Genomic DNA, 25,123 nt, shown 5'->3' on the forward strand with positions numbered 1-25,123 from the left:
CTTCGCCATCAATGGCCTACGTTTCCAGTTTGCAACGCTGCCCTTAGGGCTAGCCACCGCCCCCAGAGTGTTCACAGAGGTCATGGCAGTCGTCATGGCCATCTTGCACTCTCGGGGCATAGTCGTCTTGCCATACTTAGACGACCTCTTAGTCAAGTGCCCTTCGTTTCGGGCATGTCAGCATCACGCTGGATACCCTTTCCCGCTTAGGGTGGTTAGTCAACATGAAGAAATCATCCCTTGTCCCAGCCTAGAGGATTTCTTTTTTTAGGGATGATCTTCGACACCTTCCGAGGGTTGGTAATTCTCCCTCAAGACAAAGCCCTAGCTCTCCGGCAGGGAGTCCGGACACTTCTCCAACCAATCCCTCACACCATTCGTTTCGGGATGAGGATACTAGGGAAAATGGTGGCAGCAATGGAAGTGATTCTGTTTGCCCAATTTCATCTTCGCCCCCTGCAGCACGCCCTCTTGTCATCCTGGGACAAGAACCCATTCACGCTCGATCACTGTTGCTGGTTATCCTCTCAGGCCAGTCGCTCGAGTGGTGGACAGCCAGTTCCTCCCTGCTTCAGGGGAAACCTTTTTCCCCAGACCAGTGGTTAGTAGTCACAACCGACGCCAGCCTCCTCGGCTGGGGAACAGTTTTTCGCCACCACACGACCCAGGGACAATGGTCGCAACAGGAGGCACGCCTCACGATCAACTTGTTGGAAATACGAGCAGTCTGGCTGGCTCTGCAACATTTTCAGCACTTTCTAACAGGCCGCCCCGTCCGGATTCAATCGGACAATGCCACGGCGGTGGCTTACATAAATCATCAAGGGGGCACCCGCAGCAGAGCAACCATGCGCGAGGTAGGGCATATTCTTCACTGGGCCGAGAGGAACCATTCGGTCATATCGGCGGTCCACATCCCGGGCGTGGAAAACTGGGTGGCGGACTTCCTCAGCCAGCAGGGTATTGCGTCTGGGGAATGGTCACTGCACCCTAAGGTCTTCCAGCAGATTTGCCAATGGTGGGGAACACCGGTTGTGGACCTGATGGCCTCCAGGGTGAACGACAAGGTACCCATGTTTGTCGCTCGGTCCTGGGACCCACAGGCGGTCGCCGTGGATGTGTTGGGTCTGCCATGGAACCAGTTTCGCCTCCCATACTTGTTCCCCCCCGCTGCCACTACTTCCGAGGGTCATCAAAAAGATCAAAACAGAAGGGGTTCCAGCAATTCTGCTGGCCCCAGACTGTCCCCATCGAGCATGGTGCGCAAACCTAGTGCAGCTTCTCGCCGACATTCCTTGGCGACTCCCAGAGCGCCCAGATCTACTGTCCCAGGGCCTGATCTTCCACCCGAGCTCAGGGGCCCTGTGTTTGACGGCATGGCTGTTGAATCTTGGATTCTGACCCAGGCAGGGTTTGGGCCCGAGGTGGTCGCTACAATTGTTAGCGCCCAGAAGCCTACCTCGGTGAGAATTTACCATCACACCTGGAAGGTTTTCTTTGTGTTGAGACCGCAGTTATTCTCCATTGAGAACATCTTGGCCTTTCTCCAGTCTGGCCTAGACTAAGGGTTAGCCCCGAGCTCCCTTAGGACACAGATATCGGCTTTATCTGTCCTTTTCCAGCGCAGAATTGCTACCAATATGCAGGTGAAGACTTTCATGCAGGGAGTCTCCCACTTGGTACCTCCCTATAGGGCGCCCCTGGACGCCTGGGACCTTAACCGGGTCCTAAGTGTTCTGCAGGAAGCTCCATTTCAACCGCTACAAGATGTTTTTGTCGTACCTTTCCTGGAAGGTGGTATTCCTTGTAGCCATAACTTTCATCAGGCGAGTCTTTGAGCTGGCGGCCCTGTCCTGCCGAGCACTGTTTTTCACCTTCTACAAGGATAAGGTGGTTCTCAGACCAGCTCCCCCCTTTCTGCCGAAGGTCGTTTCCTCGTTCCACATTAATGAGGATATTATCTTACCCTCTTTTTGTCCAGCGCCGGTACACCACGTGGAAAAGGCTCTTCACACATTGGACCTGGTAAGAGCCCTCAGGAGGTATGTGTCACGGACGGCACCCTTTCGGCAGACAGACGCTGTTCGTGCTCCCCGAGGGACGCAGGAAGGGACTCGCTGTCTCAAAATCGACCATAGCCAGGTGGATGCGTCTGACTATTCAGGAGGCCTACCGCATTATGGGTGCGCCAGTTCCAGCAGGGATCAGAGCACACTCTACTCGGGCAGTGGGCACCTCTTGGGCACTTCAGCACCAGGCTTCGATGGAACAGGTTTGCAAGGCAGCAACCTGGTCCAGCCTGCACACGTTTGCCAAACACTACAATATCCATACTCGGGCTTCAGCGGATGCGATCCTAGGTAGAAGGATTCTCTAAGAAGCGGTGGCACACCATTAGACATGAGGTGCATGTAGCTTGGAGCGGTGAGTCAACTTCCCACCCAGGGACTTCTTTAGGACGTCCCACAGTACCTGTGTCCCCCAATGAGGCGAAGGAGAAACATGGATTTTTTTGATAAACTCACCATAAAATCCTTTTCTCCGAGACACTCATTGGAGGACACAGCACCCACCCTGATAGCCAGTTGGCTCTTGTTTATTTAATTAATGTGCTTTTTTGTTGATATTAGGGTGGTTCTTTTCTAGACATATTATTATCTGCATTAAGGCTGATTTTTGTTGCTCTCCTGCTTTTGCACTAAACTGGTTTCCGCCCGCAATCAGGGCGAGGGTGTATACTAGGGTGACCGCAAAAAATCGATGTCGGAATTTTGTCCATCTGGACCCCACAAAACGATTCCCCTTTCCAGATATTGAGAGAGCCAAAATTTGCGCTCGATCAAACAACGTTAACCCGTGCCGCTCGTCGCTCAAAATTTGAAAAAATCCAAATTGAGGTATTTTAAGATTTAGGTATTTTGCATAGTCTGTTAGACTATAAAGAATGTGACAACAACATTGCAGAAATAGCCCTGACCAAATTTTTGAACCATTTGTGGTATTTGAATGCAGAGTTGGTGGGATTATCGTTTTTTGATCCCACCATTACAGACAATGAAAAGTTGTTAATGGCTAATAAATTGCTCAGTAGCACAGATGAACCATCAGAGCACGCTAGGGTTGTAAATCCAAAAGTTAGGAAAGAAAAATTAAAAGAGGTAGGAAGTAACCGACTTTAACGACCTTCTGACAAAAGATGAAGAACAAAAGCAATATGTCCTGCAAGTTGTAAGAAAATGCCGAGCATTATATTCTGACGTTTCAAAAACTACTTTAACAAAAGCTCTAGAATAGATTAGATAACTATGTAAAATTATCAACTCATGTAGGTTAGCGTGCTCTGATGGTTCATCTGTGCTACTGAGCAATTTATTAGCCATTAACAACTTTTCATTGTCTGTAATGGTGGGATCAAAAAAACGATAATCCCACCAACTCTGCATTCAAATACCTCAAATGGTTCGAAAATTTGGTCAGGGCTATTTCTGCAATGTTGTTGTCACATTCTTTATAGTCTAACAGACTATGCAAAATACCTAAATCTTAAAATACCTCAATTTGGATTTTTTCAAACTTTGAGCGACGAGCGGCACGGGTTAACGTCGTTTGATCGAGCTCAAATTTTGGCTCTCTCAATATCTGGAAAGGGGAATCGTTTTGTGGGGTCCAGACGAACAAGATTCTGACATTTCCCCCCCCCATATGAGATCCGGTCACCCTAGTGTATACGGCGGAGGAGCAGCTAACCTCTTTTTCCACTTAGTGTCAGCCTCCAGGCTGAGGTAGCATACACTCACAGTACCTGTGTCCCCCAATGAGCGTCTCGGAGAAAAGTATTTTATGGTGAGTTTATCACAAAAATCCATGTTTCTCAAAAGAGTTATCAAGACCCTATTTGAATTTTAGTATTGAATTTACCATTACCCATCATGTGGTAGAAAGTTCCACAGTCTCACTGCTTGTACAGTAAAAATTCTGCACTTTTGATTATGGTTAAACCGTCTTTCCTCTAGGCGTAGAAGATGCCGACTTGTCACCTTCGCAGGCCGAGGTGTGAAAAGATCATTAGAAAGATATCTGTATTGTACCCTTATATATTTGTACATAGTAATAAGATCGCTCCTAAATAGTGATGAGAGAACGTGCTTGGATAACGTGTTATCAGAATATCTTGGGCATGCTTAGAAAATGTATTCCAGACCCAGCGACTGCATGTTTTGTGGCGGTAGACAGCCGCAACACATGTGAGTATTGCAAAACAAAGAGGCAATCCATGCATGTGTTGCGTCTGTCTACTGCCGCAAAACATGCAGCTGCAGAGACTCGAATATTTTATCCAGGCATGCCCAAGATATCACGTTATCCGAGCACGTACGCTTATCACTACTTCTGAGCCTTTTCCAAACTGAATAACCCCAAGTTTAATAACCTATCTTGGTATTGTGGTCCACCCATTCCCTTAACCTTGGTTACTCTTCTCTGCACCCGCTCTAGTTTAGCTATGTCCTCCTTACACACCGGAGACCAAAATTGTACACAGTATTCTAAGTGTGACCGCCCTAGTAAATTGTATTGCGGCAAAACTATTTTCTCTTCATGAGCATCTGTGCCTGTTTTTATACATCCCATTAATTTATTTTCCTTGGCAGCAGCTGCCTGACACTTACATTGAGGAAAATAAGTATTTGATACATTACGATTTTGCAAGTTTTCCCACCTACAAAGAATGGAGAGGTCGTTATTGTTTATTGTATGTACACTTCAACTGTGAGAGACTAATCTAAAAAATCAGAAAATCATTTTATATGATTTGTAAATATTTAAATTGCATTGACCTACTGGAAGATCCACAAAAGGCATGGGAAAAGGTCATGTGGTCAGATGAGACCAAAATAGAACTTTTTGGTATCAACTCCGCTCGCTGTTTTTGGAGGGAAGAAGGATGAGTACAACCCAAAGAACACCGTCCCACCCGTGAAGCATGGTGGGGGAAACAACAAATTTTGGGGGTGCTTTTCTGCTAAGGAGACAGGATGACTGCACCGTATTGATGGGGTCATGTATCACAAGATTTTGGCCAACAACCTCCTCCCCCAGTAAGAGCATTGAAGATGGGTCATGGCTGGGTCTTTCATCATGACAATGACCTGAAATACACAGCCAGGGCAACTAAGGAGTGGCTCCATAAGAAGTATTTCAAGGTACCAGAGTGGCTTAGACAGTCTCCAGAACTGAACCCAATAGAAAATCTTTGGAGGCAGCTGAAACTCAATGTTGCCCAATGGCAGCCTTGAAACCTGAAAGATCTGAAGATGATCTGTATGGAGGAGTGGGCCAAATTCCCTGCAGTGTGTGCAAACTTGGTCAAGAACTACAGGAAACGTCTGAACTCTGTAATTGAAAACAAAGGTTTATGTACCAAATATTCAATTATGTTTTCCTATAGTATCAAATACTTAATTCATTCACTAAAATGCAAATTTATTATCTAAAAATCATAATTTCTCTCTCACCCATGACAGCACCACGGAGAGAGGGGATCCGCCCTTCAGGGACAGGAACCTACAGATAAAAAGGGCGGTACCTCTCCTCCACCTTCAGTTGGGTTCCTGTCCCTAACGGGGGACCCACAGGACGGCGTTACCTGCGTGGGAGTCCGAATCCGGGGCCGACCTGTCCAAGGGATGGCAGCGGGGAGGCCCCTTTCACGGCGGGTGCGGTGCCCAAAGCCGCCACCGATGGGGCTGATGCGGGCTGCCAGGTGAGCGGGGGGGAGTCGGAGCCACCGCTCCAGAAAGGAGATCGGGGCTCGGGGGACCCGGAAATCTTGCAGGCAGCGCCTTGGTACAGAGGTGTACCAAAATGGCCGCTGCCCCGGAAACAGAAACCGGCTTCCGGGTCCCTGGAACCGGAGCATGCGCAGGAGCGCTCTCCCCGGCAGACGCGGTGCAGGATGGGAGCGGTGACGTCATAGCGCCGGGAAATTCAAAAAGGTGGGCCTGCATACACTCCTGGCTGGAAGCATCCTGAGGCAATGGAGGATGCGACCAGCAACAGGAGCAGCAAGCCAGGCAGCAGCTTAAACAGCAGCAGCAGCACCACCATCACCATCATCGCCAAAAGGAACGGAGGAACAATGGCTGTTCCAGCAGTCACTCCACGCAGCGCAGCAAGTCAGCTGCAAGGAGCAAATCGTCACCGGGAGAGCAGTCTGTACAAGATCTGACTCCGTCTCCCGAATCGGTACCTGCAGCCGCATACTTCTGGGTGAGTGATCTCCGTGAATGTTCACCATTATAATAGAATTCCTTTCCCTTATTAGGGAAAGAAGAAGGGGAAAAAGAACAGGGAATGTCCCACTTGTACTAGACCCCTACCTATATCTTGGGAGAAAAAACTCTGTGAATCTTGTACGAAAGAAGTCCTCTGTCAGGAAACCCCTGATTTCGTCTCTGACCTAAGAGCTGCGATCAAATCAGAGGTGCAGAGTGCCCTTATATCCCTTAAGCACAGGGACAAAACCAAAAAGAAAGATACGATAGTGATCTCCCAGTCGGACTCTTCGACGTTGGGAGAAATCACTTCTAAAACTTCGGAATCCGGCTCCTCAGACGATTAAAAGGGGGGGCATCACTGTTTTTCCCTAGAAGAGGTAGACAAACTAGTGAAAGCGGTAAGGTTTACCATGGGGCTATTGGACCCTAGGCCTAATAAAACAGTCCAGGACATAATGTTCAGGGGACTAGGCCAGAAAAAGCGAAGAGTGTTCCCGCTAAATGAAAATGTTCAGTGGTTAGTCAAAAAAGAATGGGACAAACCGGACAGGAAAGACACCACAGTCCCTTCCCTTAAAAGGAAATATCCCTTTAATGGAGAGGCATCCACGTCTTGGGATAAGGCCCCGAAGCTCGACGCAGCCGTCGCAAAGGCCTCAAAAAATTCGCTCACCCCTTCGAGGACTTGGGCACCCTCAGGGATCCCCTAGATAAAAAGGCAGATACTTTCCTTAAAGGGGCATGGGAGTCAGCAGGAGGTAATCTCAGACCAGCCACAGTGGGACATGTACCTCAAGAGCCTTAATGGTATGGGCGGACCAACTTGATAAGCAACTAAGGGAAGGGACACCAAGGGATAAGATCCTAGATTCATTGGCCGATTCAGTCCGACTAGTGTCCAAAGCAGCAACTCTCTTAAATGCAGCCCGAAGAACACTATGGCTCAAAAGTTGGCCAGGGACCCTTCAGACAAAAATGAAATTGTGTTCAATTCCCTGTGAAGGGAAATTCCTTTTTGGGGAGACATTAGATGACATCCTACAGAAAGCAGGGGACAAGAAGAAAGGGTTCCCGAATTTGGGGCCTGCAGCATTTAAGAGGCCCTTTCGGAATAGAAAGTTTTTTCAGAGGAGACCACCGAGAGAACAAAAATGGGACATCAGAAGGAAAGATAGAGGGTTCCTCTTTGGTAACTCGTCCCGAGACAAAAAGCCCTCTAAGTGACAGTTCGCCCAGGGTGGGGGGAAGGCTAATAGAGAAATAGACTTTTTCTCTCTCTCCCACCTCAAAAGTACTTAATAACTCCGCTAAGAACCACTACGCAGGAGCAGGAAGCCCTAGAAAACGAGGTCCTAAACCTGGTAAAAAAAAGGAGTCCTCCAGGAGGTTCCCCTGCAGGAAATGGTCAGAGGGTTCTACTCCCCTCTTTTCCTGGTGACCAAACCAGACGACACTTTTCGGACGATCATAAATTTGAAAAAATTAAACAGATACGTCATGAATTAAAGCTTCAAAATGGAGTCGTTCAGGTCCGCCACCAAAATACTGTTCCGAACTGCTTCATGACTGTATTAGACCTCAGCGATGCCTATTATCACGTCCCCATCCACAAAAACTCCAGAAAATATCTCAGGTTAGCCATCTCAATAAAGGGCAAGGTAAAAGAATTCCAGTGCAGAGCCTTGCCGTTCAGAATATCGGTAGCCCCACGGGTGTTTACCAAAATAGTAGCGGAAATGATGGCTCATATAAGGGAGCAAGACATAATAATAGTTCTGTATCTGGACGATTTTTTAATAGCAAGCAACTCGGCCCGAAAATGCAGGGAACAGAGGGACAGGGTGATGGACACTCTCTACAAGGCCTAGGCTCGCTCTTAAATCTGAAGAAATCAAGATGGGAGCCCAGCAGAGTACAGGAATTCTTGGGTCTAACACTGGACTCAAACATTCAAGAGTGTCGTCTCCCAGACCGAAAGAAAGAGAAAATCGCTCAAATGATAACAAGAGTAAGCCAAAATCCCTCCATGACATTAAGGAAAGCTATGTCACTACTGGGTTCCCTATCCGCCTGCCTGCCAGCAGTCCAATGGGCTCAGTTACACACAAGGAAACTCCAGTGGGACATATTAACCAACCAATCAGCTGTAGGGGGACACCTAGAGGGTCATATTACCCTACTTTCAAAAACTATTCATTCCCTAGTCTGGTGGAGAAACCAAGACAATCTTTCCAAAGGGATCCCCTGGGTAACAAAAATAACACACATAGTTACCACGGACGCCAGTCCCACATGAACAACGAGGTGGCTCAGGGGGCGAGGGGGGCCAAGAACTAGAAGCTTCCTCAAACCAGAAAGAACTTAGCAGTGGACTACGTGTTAACACACTTCCTACCCCTGCTCCAGAATCACCATGTCCGCATATTTTCGGACAATCAAGTCATGGTGGCCTATATAAATCATCAGGGGGGAACCAGGTCCCGGGCCCTAATAGGCACATCCTCCTGAGTCCTCAAACTAGCAGAGACAAACCTGATATCCCTGTCAGCACTACACATCCGAGGCATGGATAATCAAAGGGCAGACTTCCTGAGGCGCACCCAACTACGGTAGGGGGAATGGGTCATAAAACGGTCCGTTTTTCGGCAGATTGTAAAAAGGTGGGGGGCCCCGGACATATATCTGTTTGCCGACTTTGGAAACGGTCTGCTCCTTAGACCCCAGGGGGAATCCTCTAGCTCTGGATGCATTTATGCTCCCATGGAACCAGAGTCTAACATATGCTTTTCCCCCAATCATGCTTATCCCGGCGGTGCTAAGAAAAGTCAGGGAGGACGGGGCAAGAATGATATTAATAGCCCCCTTCTGGCCCAAAAGAACCTGGTTCTCCTGGCTAAGAATGCTCTCGGTAACCGACCCATGGATCCTACCGGATCTCCCGGACCTACTATCGTAGGGCCCAGTGTTACACCCTCAGGCAGCGAACCTCCATTTAACAGCATGGAATTTGAGAGGGCACTGATGAGGGACAGAGGATTTTCTGAGAACCTGATAACTACAATCCAAAAAAGTAGAAAACCGGTTACGATGAGAGCATACGGAAGAACATGGAAAAAATTCTTATCCACTTCTGGGGCAAAGGTTCAGGACCGGGTTCAGATCGATAAGATCCTAGAATTTCTATAAAGGGGCCTAGAACAGGGTCTGGTGGTCAACACATTAAAGGTCCAAGTAGTGGCTTTAGGCGCTCTTTATAACCACGATGTGGCGGGTAACCCCTGGGTGACACTGTTTATTAAGGCCGCAACCAGATCCAGGCCAATAGCTAGTCAAAGGATTCCGTCATGGGACCTGAATCTTGTACTGTCCACACTGACAGGCCCTCTGTTCGAACCCTTTCACTCGGCATCCCTTAGAACCCTCTCATTTAAAACAGTACTTCTGGTCGCACTAACATCAGCTCGCAGGGTGAGCGATATTCAGGCTTTATCAGCAGGGCCACCTTTCACAAAAATTCTAGAAGATAGAGTCATTTTAAAGCCTGACCCGGCCTATCTACCAAAAGTGTCATCACATTTTCATAGGTGCCAAGAGGTAGTCCTTCCTTCCTTCTGCCCAAACCCTAAAAATAAGGGGGAAGAAAAATTTCACACCTTAGATGTGAGAAGGTGCTTAGTACAATATCTAGAGGCCACCAAAAAATATAGGAAGGAAGGCTCTCTCTTTGTATGTTTCCAGGGACCTCGGAAGGGACTCAAAGCATCTAAGAGTACCCTGGCAAGGTGGATAAGGGATGCGATTGCCCTGGCATATTTATCCAGTGGAAATACCATCCCGGAAGGGTTGAAAGCCCATTCCACAAGAGCGATGGCGACCTCATGGGCTGAAAGATCGGAGGTATCAATAGAACCAATCTGTAAGGCGGCCACCTGGTCATCACCTTCGACCTTTTTCAGGCACAATAGATTAGATCTAGCCTCTACGTCTGACCTGACCTTCGGGAGACGGGTCCTTCAGGTGGTGGTCCCTCCCTAAGCTACCAATCTCTGTAATTCTGTCCGTGGTGCTGTCATGGGTGAGAGAGAATAGCTTAGTTACTCACCGATAACGGTGTTTCTCGGAACCCATGACAGCACCCGCCTATTCCCCTCCCCTTCACGAGTTTGGTGAGCACGTTTTACTCTTTGCAGAGTGTTTCCGTTTAGGCACGGTGTTTCTGATAAATAAGCAATATTATAATGCTGTGTATATATTTCTGTTGTCTAACTAACCTGGAGACCCTCTGATGCTCTGTAACCAACTGAATGCGGAGGAGATGTACCGCCCTTTTTATCTGTAGGTTCCTGTCCCTGAAGGGCGGATCCCCTTTCTCCGTGGTGCTGTCATGGGTTCCGAGAAACACCGTTATCAGTGAGTAACTAAGCTATTTTTAAAGATTCTGTCTCTTAACAGTTGAAGTGTACCTACGATAAAATTACAGACGTCTCCATTCTTTGTAGGTGGTAAAACTTGCAAAATCGGCAGTGTATCAAATACTTTTTTTCCCCACTGTATCATTATCATATACACAAGTCTTTTCAATCTCAGTTTTACCCATTGTTTTACAATTTAGTACATATATATACAATTTATTTCCTCTGCCCAAGTGCAAAACCTTACATTTATCTACATTAAACTTAAATTTCCATTTCTCAGCCCAAGCCTGCAGCTTGCATATGTTCTTCTGTAATATTAAATTTTCCTCCTCTGTACAGAGTTTAGCATCATCTGCAAATCTTGTAATTTTACTGTATGCCCCTTACAATGTCATTAAGAAATATGTTAAAATGAAAAGAGCACAATACAGACCCCTGTGGTACCTCACTGTTAACTGTGACCCAATATGAGTATATTCTATTAATAACCATCCTTTGTTTCCTATCACTGAGTCAATTGTTAACCCAGTTACTCATGTTTTCCCCAAGTCCCATTGTTCTCATTCTATATGCCAACCTTTTTTATGTGGCATTTTGTCAAATACCTTTGAAAATTCCATATAGACAACATCTACAGCAGTGCCCTGTTCCAGTCTGGAATATGCCTCTTCATAGAAGCTGATCAGATTAGTTTCACAGGATCATTCCCTCATAAAACCATGATAATGCTGGGTTGTAAGGTTACGCTTATTAAAATGCTCCAGGATAGCATATCTTGGGAAACCCTTAAGGATTTTACCAACAGTAGAGGTGAAACTTGCCAGCCTATAATTTTCAGGCTCAGATTTTGTCCCCTTTTTGAATATTGTCACCACATTTGATATCCTCCAGTCCTGTGGTACAGACCCTGTTATTATGGAATTTGACTTGTGAATATTAAAAATAACGATCTGTCACTGTACTTAATTTCTGTAGTACTCGGGGTTGTATGCTATCCGGGCCTGATGATTTGTCTACTTTAGTGATTTAGAGGTGGCGCCATACTTCCTGCTGGGTTAAGCAGGTGACATTAAGTGGAGAATTTCCAGTATCCCTGATCATGTCATCTGTCATGGGATTTTCTTGTATAACTAAATAGAAAAAGTAGTTTGACAGATAAGTTTTTCCATCATCCTTCTCCCCCGTTTCACCACTATATTTTTGAGGAGGCCAACTTTATCATTTTCAATTTCTTACTGTTTTTAATAAAAGAAGTTTTACTTTCTTTGGAAATGAGTCTGTCTCAAACTTTGCTGACTTGATTTAACACAATTAATTTTTTTTTCAAAAATTAACACCTCGTCATGACCCTCTTTAATTCTCTATACACTTTCTTTTTGTCCTTTATTGCGCCCCTTACAGCTCTATTTAGCCATAGTTGTTTCCTCCTATTTCTAGCTTGTTTATTCCCATAAGGTATACACTCACTGGCCACTTTATTAGGTACACCATGCTAGTAAGGGGTTGGACCCCCTTTTGCCTTCAGAACTGCCTCAATTCTTCGTGGCAGAGATTCAACAAGGTGCTGGAAGCATTCCTCAGAGATTTTGGACCATATTGACATGATGGCATCACACAGTTGGTGCAGATTTGTCGGCTGCACATCCCTGATGCGAATCTCCCGTTCCACCACATCCCAAAGATGCTCTATTGGATTGAGATCTGGTGACTAAGGAGGCCATTTGAGTACAGTAAACTCATTGTCATGTTCAAGAAACCAATCTGAGATGATTCGAGCTTTATGACATGGCGCATTATCCTGCTGAAAGTAGCCATCAGATGTTGGGTACATTGTGGTCATAAAGGGATGGACATGGTCAGCAACAATACTCAGGTAGGCTGTGGCGTTGCAACGATGCTCAATTGGTACCAAGGGGCCCAAAGAGTGCCCAGAAAAAATTCCCCACACCATGACACCACCACCACCAGCCTGAACCGTTGATACAAGGCAGGATGGATCCATGCTTTCATGTTGTTTACGCCAAATTCTGACCCTACCATCCGAATGTCGCAGCAGAAATCGAGACTCATCAGACCAGGCAACGTTTTTCCAATCTTCTACTGTCCAATTTCGATGAGCTTGTGCAAATTGTAGCCTCAGTTTCCTGTTCTTAGCTGAGAGGAGTGGTACCCAGTGTGGTCTTCTGCTGCTGTAGCCCATCTGCCTCAAAGTTCGACGCACTGTGCGTTCAGAGATGCTCTTCTGCCTACCTTGGTTGTAACGGGTGGCAATTTGAGTCACTGTTGCCTTTCTATCAGCTCGAACCAGTCTGCCCATTCTCCTCTGACCTCTGGCATCAACATGGCATTTCCGGCCACAGAACTGCCGCTCACTGGATTTTTTTTCTTTTTCGGACCATTCTCTGTAAACCCTAGAGATGGTTGTGCGTGAAAATCCCAGTAGATCAGCAGTTTCTGAAATTCTCAGACCAGCCCTTCTGGCACCAACAATCATGCCACGTTCAAAGGCACTCAAATCACCTTTCTTCCCCATACTGATGCTCGGTTTGAACTGCAGGAGATTGTCTTGACCATGTCTACATGCCTAAATGCACTGAGTTGCCGCCATGTGATTGGCTGATTAGAAATTAAGTCTTAACACACAGTTGGACAGGTGTACCTAATAAAGTGGCCAGTGAGTGTATATTCTGCACAGGTTCTATTCAGGAGGCTTGTAAGTGTCCCATTTGATTTGTGTACTTTTATTTCTCAGGACATTGCTCCAGTTTATGGTACGAAGATCATCTCTCTGCCATTGGAAATTTGCCTTTCTGAAGCTTAGTGTCCTTCTATCCCCTCAATTATACATTTTTTTTAAATAATACATGAAAAATCTATTATTTTGTGTTCAACATTACTTAAGAGACCCACAGCCCGTATATTTGATATGATGTCTGGCTTGTCAGTATAAAGTCTATGAGCCCCCCTTCTCCACTTCCCCCTTTCTTATTGGGTCCTGAATCAGTTGTGAAAAGTAATTGTCTTTCATTGTAAAGAAAAAAATAGTTTCCTTTGCTGCACCTGCAGGTTTCTGCTCCCCAATTTACATTAGGGTAGTTTAAGTCCCCCATAATAATGATTTCTCCATGATTTTTGCCTTATCTATTTGCTTTGAGGATATTTTGTGCCACTTCCATTATATTAAGACTTATAACAACCGCATATCTGTATTATATTATTCTTTCTCTTTCCCTTTATCTCCACCCACAGGGACTCTACCTTCTCATTGATCTCACCTATATTATCACATATGATGAGTTTTAAGGACTATTTTACATATAAGCAAATCCCTCCCCTTCACTTTTTTGTACGGTCATTCCTGAACAGGCTAAACCCTGTAAATTAACAACGCAATCTTAGCTCTCGTCCGGTTATGTCTCTGCTATCCCCACCACACCGTAATTTTCTTTCAACAGTATTTAATTCTGATTTCTCCATCGTGTTGGTGTGGCTTCCGGCATTGGTGTACATGCACTTTATGTATTTATCTCTACCTCTTTTCCTGCTTAGTGCATTGACTGTCCTAACCCCACATCCCACACCCAATTTCATTACTTATGCCCAGGTCTCTATCTGCTGTGCACGATCTTCCCCAGCTGTACAGTAATTGCCAACCTTTCCAGTCTCTAGTTTAAACACTCTTCAAACCTTCCTGACATTTTTCCCGCAGATCAGCTGCACCCTCCCCATTCAAGTGCAGCCTATCCCTAGCATAGAACCTGTAGCCAAGAGAAAAGTCAGCCCAGTTCTCCAGATACCCCAAATTCTCCTTTCTACACCAATTCTTGAGCCTTTTATTCCCCTCCCTGATCTCCCATTGTCTCTGTGGTGTGGTACAGGCAGTATTTTAGAAAATAACACCTTTGAGGTCCTTCCTTTAGCTTATAGCCTATTTACCTGAATTCGTCTTTAGGGATCTTCCACCTACCTCTAACTTTGTCATTGGTGCCGATGTGCATCAGGACTGCTGGGTCCTCACCAGCCCCTCCCAGTAGCCTGTCAACCCTATCAGTGATGTGTTGAATGCGAGCATCGGGAAGACCACACACCATTCAGCAATCGCTCTAATAATGAGTCCTCCAGTACCTGTCTGGCCTGCCCTACATTCCTATTCCCCTGCTTAGTGGCGCAGACACTGCCAGGGCTTTCAGAGGATGTATTTTGATGCCAATTTAGCAAACTATTTGGGGTGTGCCAGATCAGGACTAGCCTCTCTGGCACTCTTTCCTCTTCTCCTGCCTTCAAACTGTCATCCCAGCTCGCTGCCTCACTGTCCTGAAGCTCCATACTATGCTGCCCCCCCCCACAGCTACCCCAGCGAGCACCTGCATCGGTGAATTCCTTTCCATACTTTCAGTGGATCTGTGTTGCCACTTGTTCACTTAGATCCAGTACCTGGGCTTCCAAATGTAAAACGTGCACACACCTCTCACAGCTGTATGCACCCTCAAACAGCTGGTCAAGGATTGCATACATGCGATAAGATGTACACAGGATGGCATTGTCAATCATGGCATTGTCAATCATATTACTAATAAGGATTTCACAAGACAGATATAAATCAACAAGTAAATGCAAACCGTGCATTAATACGTTGCTCCCTTCTAAACTTCCTGAATCCAAGGTGCCTGAATCACAAGTTTGAAAGAAAAAAAAAACATTCTTGATATTGCTGTAAAAGTCTGATGTTTTATAATCTAAAATTGTTTAATGTGAATATTAAATGTAGAGAAAAAAGAAATAATCGATCCCACAAAATTGTGCAGCCATCAAACAGCATCAATTTAGAAAAAAATGCAGTAAATGGCTATCAAAATGTAATATGCACCCCCTAATGGAAGTAATTTTGGCACAAAAGAAATCCACTCACATTTTTTCATCAATGGCACTATAAAAAAAAGTTATAGCTTGGAAAATTGCATCACATACTAAATTATTTTCAAAGTTCAATATTTTTAAACCACCTAAATAGTAAAAAAAAAAAAAAAAAACACGTTTAGTATCGCCATAATTGTAATGACCTGAAGAATCATGTTTACCAGGTCATTTTTGCTGCACGAGTAATGGCAGAAAAACAAGTCCTCAAAAAAAATCATGACAGAATATCTTTTTTTTTTTTTTTTTTTTTCCCTAAACACTTCACCTTACTTGATTTTTTTTTTTTTTTTTTTTTCGTTTCACAGTACATTTTAAAGTAAAATATAACAATACTCTCATAGTTATATTGGTGTAAAAGTGAAAAGTTATGAGGGAAAACGTCTCAAAAAAAAAAAAAATTGGCCAAGTCCTAAACAACCTTTAGGCCTTCAAGAAGATCAAGGAGTAAAACATGGATCTATTGACACTGCCAAGCCAATATTTTGGTGAGATGGCTAGAGAGAGAGATCAAATCTGAATTTTCAGGACTTTGAGGTGGTTGGTCTTTACAAAACTAGGATTGTGTGTGCATGTACAGATTGTTCTTACATTTTTTTTCAGGAGCACCAAAGCCAACTTTAACGAAATCTGGAAGTTCTCCCATACTGTCTGCTTACTTCCCTGGACAACAATCCCGACTTCCTGCCTCTTGAAATGCCACAGAATACCGAGACCGTTTACTGCAACTAACTGAACACTGGTTTGGGTAGATATTCAGTTAGTAAAAACTGCCATAGAGACCAGAAATGCTGTATCCAAACTAAATATTGCTATTTTATCTGTATATTATATATTTGGTGCTAATGTAGGGAGATCTGTAAGTGTTTGTGCATTGGGGGTGTAAGTGTTTTCTTTTGTCTTTTTACACAAGTTGTGTAGCTACTCCGCCAGCACATTTTAAACGGACCTGTTGTGAATAATATATGCAAGAAGGATGTTGAATTCGTGCCATTATCCTGCATTTGCTGCATATTTACCTGTAATTCTAAAGTATCAATGATTATTTCAGTGCTGGAGTACTCGGTCATAACATATTTCTCAAGTGCTAAATAGAGTGCAAGTAAGTGAATGGATCTGGTGGCGTGTAACTGCATCACTTAGGAATGCATCCTTGCTGTATTTTTCAGAGAGAACATGCGTTAGCTGGCCCCTACATTTCCTCCTATTTTGCCTAGCCAATTTGTGATTTCTATTAGAAATATCAGATTTTTTTTTAATAAAAATGCTACAAATTCCCTTATTGTCAGTATTAATGTTCACCATAAACTGATGGGCAAGTACAGCTCAAATGGCTATTCCATATGTATGATCTTTCTAATGGTGACCGGATCTCTTTCTATCTATCTGTATTGAACAGTTTGCTTTGCTTTGACTGCTGTTCTATTTTGTTGTTTCTTGCATTATTTTCTGATACAGTTTTATAATCCTTACTTCAATGTTTACATCATGACTTGTGTGTTCAACTTTTCACTATATAAAACCACTATTTCATTACTAAACATGTATTTAATGTCTGTAAAATAATAAAGTATTTATATTTTGATTATTAATTTCCACTGGTGTTTGGAATGAATTTATCATTTCCATTTTGTGAAATGCTTTAACCTCATAATGACAGGGCCAATTTGGTACGTGATCACCAAGCCAATTATTACAATTCTGACTGATTTTGCTATTTTTTTTTTGTGACATATTGTACTTCAAGATGGTGGTAAAATTTCTTCTATATGATTTGCGTTTATTTGTGTAAAAATGGAAATTTGGCAAATATTTTGAAAATTGTGCAATTTTCAAACTTTGACTTTTTATGTCCTTAAATCAGAGCGATATGTCACACAAACTACTTAATATATAATATTTCCCACATGTCTACTTTACATCATAACATTTTTTTTTTATTGTTAGGAAGTTATAAGTGTTAAAAGTTAATAGTAAACAACCTGGGGCGCTACGTGGAGGATATTTGAGCAGCAAATATGCAGACAATACCACCCTCTTTGTCCAGACAGCAGTAAAACTGATAATTATAAATATATATATTTGCGCTAAAAGAAATATCCCGAGTAGATGATATAAATAAGGTGTTAGCACTGTTTTATTTTTCCTCCCCCCCCCCCTTTTTTTTCTCATTTGAGTCATAAGCGCGTTTTTTGGTATTTTATATTGCCTTGAGCAAAGTTATTTATATCATCTACTCAGGATATTACTTTTAGCGCAAATATATGTATTTATAAGTGTTAAAAGTTGACCAGCAATTTCTCATTTTTACAAAACCATTTTTCTAGGGACCACATCACATTTGAAGTGAGTTTGGGGGGTCAATATAACAGAAAATACCCAAAAGTGACACCATTCTAAAAACTGCACTCCTCAAGGTGAGCAACACCACATTCAAGAAGTTTATTAACCCTTCAGGTGCTTAACAAGAGCGATGGCAAATTTGGAAGGAAAAAATGAACACTTTACTTTTTTGACAAAAAGTTTTCTTTGGAACCAAACTTTTTTTTATTTTTGCAAGGGTATCCGGAGAAAATGGACCAGAATATTTGTTGTTATTCGGTGAATCATGATGATCACAACACTGGGACCGATAAAAACTGACCCGAATCATGTTCTCCAGGGTCTCGGCTTTCCGGGAGATTTTCTGACGCTGGGAGGCACTATAACCTTAATTTCTCAGCGCCGTTAAAAAGCGTTGCTGAAGAATAAGTATCCTTAACTGCCGCCGTTAAAAGGCGTGTCGCGGTCGTTAAGGGGTTAAAAGGTTTGTATCATGCTACATCTTTAGGAGTGCTCTGCTTCTCACCCTGCCAGCTTTATACTCCTTGGGGAGGAGCATAATGACAATTTGGACTAGCAGCACAACAATGCAACTAGTCTGAACTGCATTTTCTCTGCTGCAAGCCCGAGCAGCTTTGGCTCTGCATCTTTGGAAGAGCGCAGTCACACTGGAGTTGGATGAAGCCATCTAATGTCAGATCAGCACTTACAGTGGCTTGCAAAACTATTACCCTCTAGGCTTTTTACCTATTTTGTTACATTACAATCTTTGCTTAAATATTTTTGTAATCCAAATTGTGTGATGCATCAGCACTAAATAGTCTGTTAGTGAAATGAGTAAAGTATATAAGCATAAATTAAAATGTATTGTATCAAATAACTAAAAATCCTTTTGAAATGACACCCCTAAAAATTTTTGGTGCAAGCAATTACCTTCAGAAGTCACATGCTTATTGAAAGGAAGTCCACCTGTGTGCAATCTTAAGTGTCACATGGTCTGTCAGTAGCAGAGGCTGCTACACCATTAAGCAAGAAGCACCACTAACCAAAAAGCACAATGAAAACCAAGGGGATCTCCAAACAAGTCAGAGACCAAATTGTTGAAAAGTACAAATCAGTATTGAGATATTAAAAAGAAAAAAAATCCCAGTCTCTGATGATCCGTCGGAGCACCATCAAATCCATTATCATGAAATAGAAAAAAAAGATGGTACCACTAAAAACCTGCTAAGGGAGCATCTCCCACCAAAACCCTCAGCTCAGGCAAAGAGGGCATTGATCAGAGAGGCAGCACAAAGACCAAAGGTAACCCTAAAGGAGCTGCAGAATTTCAAAGCAGAGACTGGAGTATCTATTCCTATGATCACAAAAAGCTGCACACTCCATAGTTAGCCTTTATCGGAGAGTGGACAGAAAGTCTTTACTTACATGAATTGTAAGGCTCATTTTGAGTTTGCCAAAAGACATGTGGGAAACACCCCAAATGTATGGAGGAAGGTCCTGTGGTCAGATAAGATCAACATTTTTGACAACCATGGTAAACGCTATGTCTGGCGAAAAACCAACCCAGCTTGTCACTCCAAGCACACCATCCCCACAGTGAAATGTGGTGGCAGCAGGGACAGGGAAAATGTTCGAGCAGAAGATGAATGGTGTGAAATACAGGTATATTCTTGAGCAAAACCTGTTTGTCCGTGATTTGAGACTGGAACAGAGGTTTACCTTGCAACATTCCAACGAGACAATGACCCAAAGCATACTGCAAAAGGAACACTCGAGTGGTTTAATCAGAAACCTGTACAACATATATTTTAGAGTAGCCTAATCAAAGCCCAGACCTTAATCCGATTGAGAATCTATCTTCATTCTTGAAATTTGCTGCTTACCAGAGGGAAACCATGTAACTTGAATGAGCAGTTTTGCTTTGAGGAATGGGCAAAAATTCCTGTGGCAAGATGTGGAAAGTTCATAGAGACTTATCCAAAGAGAGTTGCAGCTGTAATTGCCCCAAAAGTCTCTGCAAAGTACTGACTTTGGGGGTGAGGAATAGTTATTCACAGCAATGTTTTCAGTTATTCTGTCCTATTTTGTTTGCTTCACAAAAAAAAGAAAACCAAATGTTCACAGTTGTAGGCATGTTCTTTACATGAGTAATACAAACTGTAAAAAAAACAATAAAATTCCTGTTTGTGAGGTAGCAAAACAAAAAATGCGAAGGGGTGATTACGTTCCCAAGCCACTGTAAGCTCTGTAGAAAAGCCATTGGACTCCAACAGTGACTGGTAACTGATTCAACAAGTAGTAAACAATAAGTGTAAATATACCTCTGTTCTTGATAACGGAGAGGATGTTTAATAAGGAATAAATTGCAGGGTTTATTTCTTTTACAAGTACTTTGGAGTTCATCCATTTGTGATGAGACCCTTAAACTTTCTAGTAGTATAATCCGTGTACTCAAAGGTCCAGTTCTGGTTGACTGCTTCAAAATGTTGTGCCCCAAGGCTAATTGCTAACTTTTCAGAGCCAAGGCTAGCCTGTGTGGTCTAATTCCACAAAAGGGCTGCTGTAGCCCAATTTGCTGAAAAATGCTGGCTATTGTAGAGTCAGAACACATACAGTGGCTTACAAACGTATTCGCTACCGTTGGCATTTTTCCTGTTTTGCCACCTGACAACCTGGAATTTTGCATACCATAATTAAGGCTCTTAGCTGAAACATGTTGGTTGTTCATCCCCGGTTGTATTGACCAGGATCTGTCTTTAGTGTACTACTGTACAGAATAAAAGAGAATGTCCAGCAAAATCAGGATATCTGCACTGTTGTCAAGGGCTGGAATCTTGTTTCCTATAGTCATTGGATGAGGGTGATGAAGAGCAGCCTCTGGCATTGGGATCTCCTCCCTATTGCATGGTTTCAGATTGCACATGGGTAGTGGTATCTCCACAGTGGTGTCTCAAAAGAAGCTATTAGAAGTCCATTAGCTCTTCTTCAAGGGACATCTGTATCACCTCTACAGGTGCCCAAGATGTAATTGTAAGCATCTTCCTTTAAGTCAAGCAGTTCAGAGTTCTGACCTTGCGAGTTGCAAGTGATCAGTGTTCATGTGAAAAATGGTGGAGGACAACACATATGGAAAGGGATCTCCTCAACCGAGACCATACACTTCTCAGCTTTAATATATAATTTATTGTCTTGGATTATACGCAACACCTGCCTGACATGTACTAGGTGTGATTCAAGGTCAGGTGAATAAATTTGTCATCCAGATAGATAACCATGAATCTGCCAATCAGGTGACTAAAGATGTCATTTATAAAGTGTTGAAAGACGGCGGGTGCGTCCGTCAACCCAAAAGGCATCACCAGATTCTCAATGTCCCTCGGGTGTATTGAACGCTGTTTTCCACTCATCCCCCTCTTTAATGCGGATGAGATTATACGCCCCCCTGAGGTACGTCTTAGAGAACCATTTTGCTCCTACAATTTGGTTAAAGAGATCTCGAATGAGAAGAAGCGGATAAGGATCACGGACAGTGATCGTATTGAGTTCACGGAAATCCAGGCAGGGGCTTAACCCCTCATCTTTTTTTCTTTACAAAAAAGAACACCGTGTGTATATGTGTGTGTGTGTGTGTGTATGTATATGTGTGTGTATATATATGTGTATATATATATATATATATATATATATATATATATATATATATATATATATATCTTGGTAACAGCGGGGAGATATCAGTGTGGAACCCGGCTGGTTTTCCTAACAAGAAATGCAAAGTTTTTCTCTTTAACTTTGAGCCATTTGTAAAAGCTGCTCGACCACCCTTGGAGCATGTTGATATGGTATATGTATAGTAGCAAATTCTAGAAACTTATGTCTTTAATGACCTCCATGAACTCGCTTCCTGATTGTATTTCATGCAATACATTGGGTATGGATGTCTTAATAGAGAAAGATGCAATATGAAAGCTGTGTCTCTTTAAGAAATCTAGGGTGTTTCCACACTTAAAGATTAAGTAAGGCCTGCAGTGCTGACTTATATGGGAGACAGGTAGAAAAACACCTTTATTCAAAAAGAGGCAACAAACTTTGTGGCTACCATGTCTATTAACCCTTTAAGGGCTTGCTCATTTTGGTTCTTTTGGACTCAGTAATTTTTTCATTGTCATGTTCCAGCAGGCATAATATTTAATTTGTTTGGTTAATGAAGCTGCATGAGGACTTTTTTTTTTGCAGGGTGAGTATATTTATCATGGGCACCTTTTTGGGATGTATATAATATATTACCTAACTTTTTAGATATTTATTTGGGAGGAAAAGCAAAAGAAAGCAATTGTGCCATTGATTTGTAATGTTTCTTTTGGATATGTGCTAACTTGTTCCTAGAGTTGGTACAAATCGATTAACAGGACCTGGTCCAACAGCTCTTTCAGTAATCTCTAGTCTATGTACACGATTCCTGAGAAGCACCGCTTACCTGACAACATTTGCAGCTTCTCTTTTGATACGCTGGCTTGGTTCAATGTCACCAGGTTGTTGTGAGACACATATGACATCGCTTAAGGTCATTAATCAAAATAAGAGTTACAGATGTAACAAGGTAGGAGGTGGTTCTCAGGATTCCTGTACAGCGATCACATATTACTAGGCTTATGGACCAGGTCTTGCAAATTGATTCATACCAACTTTTCTTGCTCAAGCCAGAATACCCATAGTTAAACGAGTCTCAGTGTACCCTTCATCTGGCAGTTAAGTGCTCCTTTCCACCTACTTGTTTTCTATCAATCTACACCCTCTTGTGGTTTTGATAAGGCCAGAGCTGCTAATCAATGAAGAGGAAGATAGATTTAATTACATAAGAGATTTGCAGCATGGTACACAAAAATGTCTCACGAATAGGTACACCGAGCACTTTATAAAGAACTATCTCTGACAAAAGCATCAATGGATTTGGGCAAAGAAGCCCCAATTCCTCAATTGGTGCCATGTGTAAAACTGTTGCAGATGTTGAAAAATTTTGTAAAAAATTTTTCCAACTTCTTCCATTTTTAGAACAACTTTACCAACTTTTTGAAAAATATGCAAAGCTTTGCGTGTTTGTTGTTGTCGGTGGTGGTGGGGTCAGTGTAGTTCAACGAGTTCATTTTAATTTACTCTACAAAAGTGATAATTATTGCAAGAATGTACTCCACTCCATGACCATGGTTCATGGCACCTGAATGTCAAATTCATTAAGAGGCGCACTTGGAGAATTTGAGGTTTTTTTTTTTTTTAGCTGATCCATTTCAAAAACCACTTTACAAATCCAAGTTTTTTGCGTTTTTTTCTTCAGGTTTCAAAAAACACCTGATGGAGAAAAAAAATATGCCACTTGGCTCATAAAAGAATGTACTTCAAACAAGGCACTGTCCAATAAAAAAATAAATAAAAATAAACTCTTCCAAAGCTTCTGAAATTTGTATCTTAATGGATCCCTTAAGTAAAAGTGTGATAGTCAGGACAATTACACTATATTGGAATATGAAAAGAATAAATAGTTTGTATGTTTCATAATTATTTTGATACTTCAATCAATCATAATAACTCCACTAGATGGAGCAAGTGATATTTAAAAAACATTGTTACAAAATTAAAATCAAGGAATCATTTTTTTTATGTCATCAGGTATAGAATGCTATTATTGCTGGATTCTTAACAGACATACTTTAAATTGCACCTCAGAAGAATAAAGTACTTGAATACTGTCTAATCAAGAAATTGTCTTCAGTTCTCCACACTATCCTAATGATCTTGATACTTGCATTTAAATAAAGAAAAGTTGAAGAAAAATAGTTTGAAAAACAGTTATGCAAATAGCACAGCTCACTCTAAAGAGCCTTTTATCTGTCGTTGTTACATAAAAGGTGCCAGTTATAATTGGGTAATAATAATCTGATGAATTAATTGTGCCCATAAATTGCTTTACAGAACAAAGAACAAAGCATGAAAGATGTTGGTACACGGTGCTGGTTTTTATTAGTTGAATCACTTAAAGGTGGAATGTCAAAGCCTGAAAGGTCTATACACTTGTTCAGAAAAGTAAAAAAAAATAGTTAATTGCTGATCTCAGGACTATTTTTTAATATCTTTTATTAAGGAAGCAAGTATTGCAGGAATCTGGAGATGACAGCTTTTGCCACTGACTATTGTAATAGACCCAGACCTTTGTTACATGCTCTAAATCTGTGCATATGAGCCATTGAGTTCAGAAATGAAATCAGATTTACAGCATGAAGTTATAAACAGGCAGCCATGTTAGAGCAGATATACAAAAAACTACACATTCAATATTTCATTTATTCTTAGTGTAAGTGACTCATGTTGCATACTGTATATACTGGCTTGTTAAAGTTTGTGCACCCCTGGTCAAAATTACTGTTACTGTCAACAGCTAATCAAGTTGATTTTAAATTTACTAAATTTCTTTCTCTTTCCTCCACGCTTACTCTCACCATGCTGACATACCCGCTAATAGTTTTGGCTCTATTACTCCTCACTCTTTTGCTATCTGCAAACCCCAGCACCCTCCAACCAAGTAATAATATTTCCTTCCCTCTTGCCCCCCCACCTGATCATCTCCACTGACCTGCTCCTCAACTTCAAATCTAATAAAAAAAAAAAAGCCTACCACTCTCCTCCCCCTGCTCTGTCTCTCTCTCTACTTCGCCTCACTGCTGGCGACATATCTCCGCCAGCACCAATCGTGAGCATTTAACCCCTCTGATGCTGCTGTCAGTCCTTCAGTGAGGTGGCTTGCGAGCACCTGCTGGGAGCAAGCACCGGAAAGCCTCCTTCACTGCCTGTCAGATTGTGCACAGTGATCTGACTTTATATAGTAATGTCCCATACTGGGACAATGTAATAAAGTTATTATATATTATATATTTGGTATCCCTGCATCTATAACTATAAAACTGTCCCACTAGTTAGCCCCTTCAGTGAACGCAGTAAAAAAAGAGGCAAAAAACAATTCTTTATCATCATACCACCGAGCAAAAAGTGGACTAACACACGATCAAAAATGCGGATATAAATAAACATCGTACCGCTGAAAACGTCATGTTGTCCCACAAAAAATAAGTCACCATATAGTTCCATCACCAGAAAAATAAAGTTATAGCTCTCAGAATAATGTGATGAAAAAATAATTATTTT

At 42.5% G+C, this 25,123-nt stretch overlaps 1 protein-coding gene across 3 annotated transcripts in view; it reads left to right on the forward strand.

Annotated features, from left to right (window-relative positions):
- Nucleotides 1-17,196, forward strand: part of LOC141089042 (spindle assembly abnormal protein 6 homolog) — a 134,085-nt gene extending 116,889 nt beyond the window's left edge. For all 3 annotated transcript variants that reach the window (XM_073575311.1, XM_073575313.1, XM_073575312.1), the window contains one exon: nucleotides 16,208-17,196. In XM_073575311.1, coding sequence (XP_073431412.1) covers nucleotides 16,208-16,299 — 92 coding nt within the window. In that variant the 3' untranslated portion in view covers nucleotides 16,300-17,196. The remainder of the gene's footprint in view (nucleotides 1-16,207) is intronic.
- Nucleotides 17,197-25,123: the final 7,927 nt, after the last annotated feature.

The sequence above is a fragment of the Dendrobates tinctorius genome, unplaced genomic scaffold, assembly GCF_039654945.1.
Source record: "Dendrobates tinctorius isolate UK_male_01 unplaced genomic scaffold, ASM3965494v1 ptg000044l, whole genome shotgun sequence".
In the NCBI taxonomy this organism is placed as follows: Eukaryota; Metazoa; Chordata; class Amphibia; order Anura; family Dendrobatidae; genus Dendrobates; species Dendrobates tinctorius.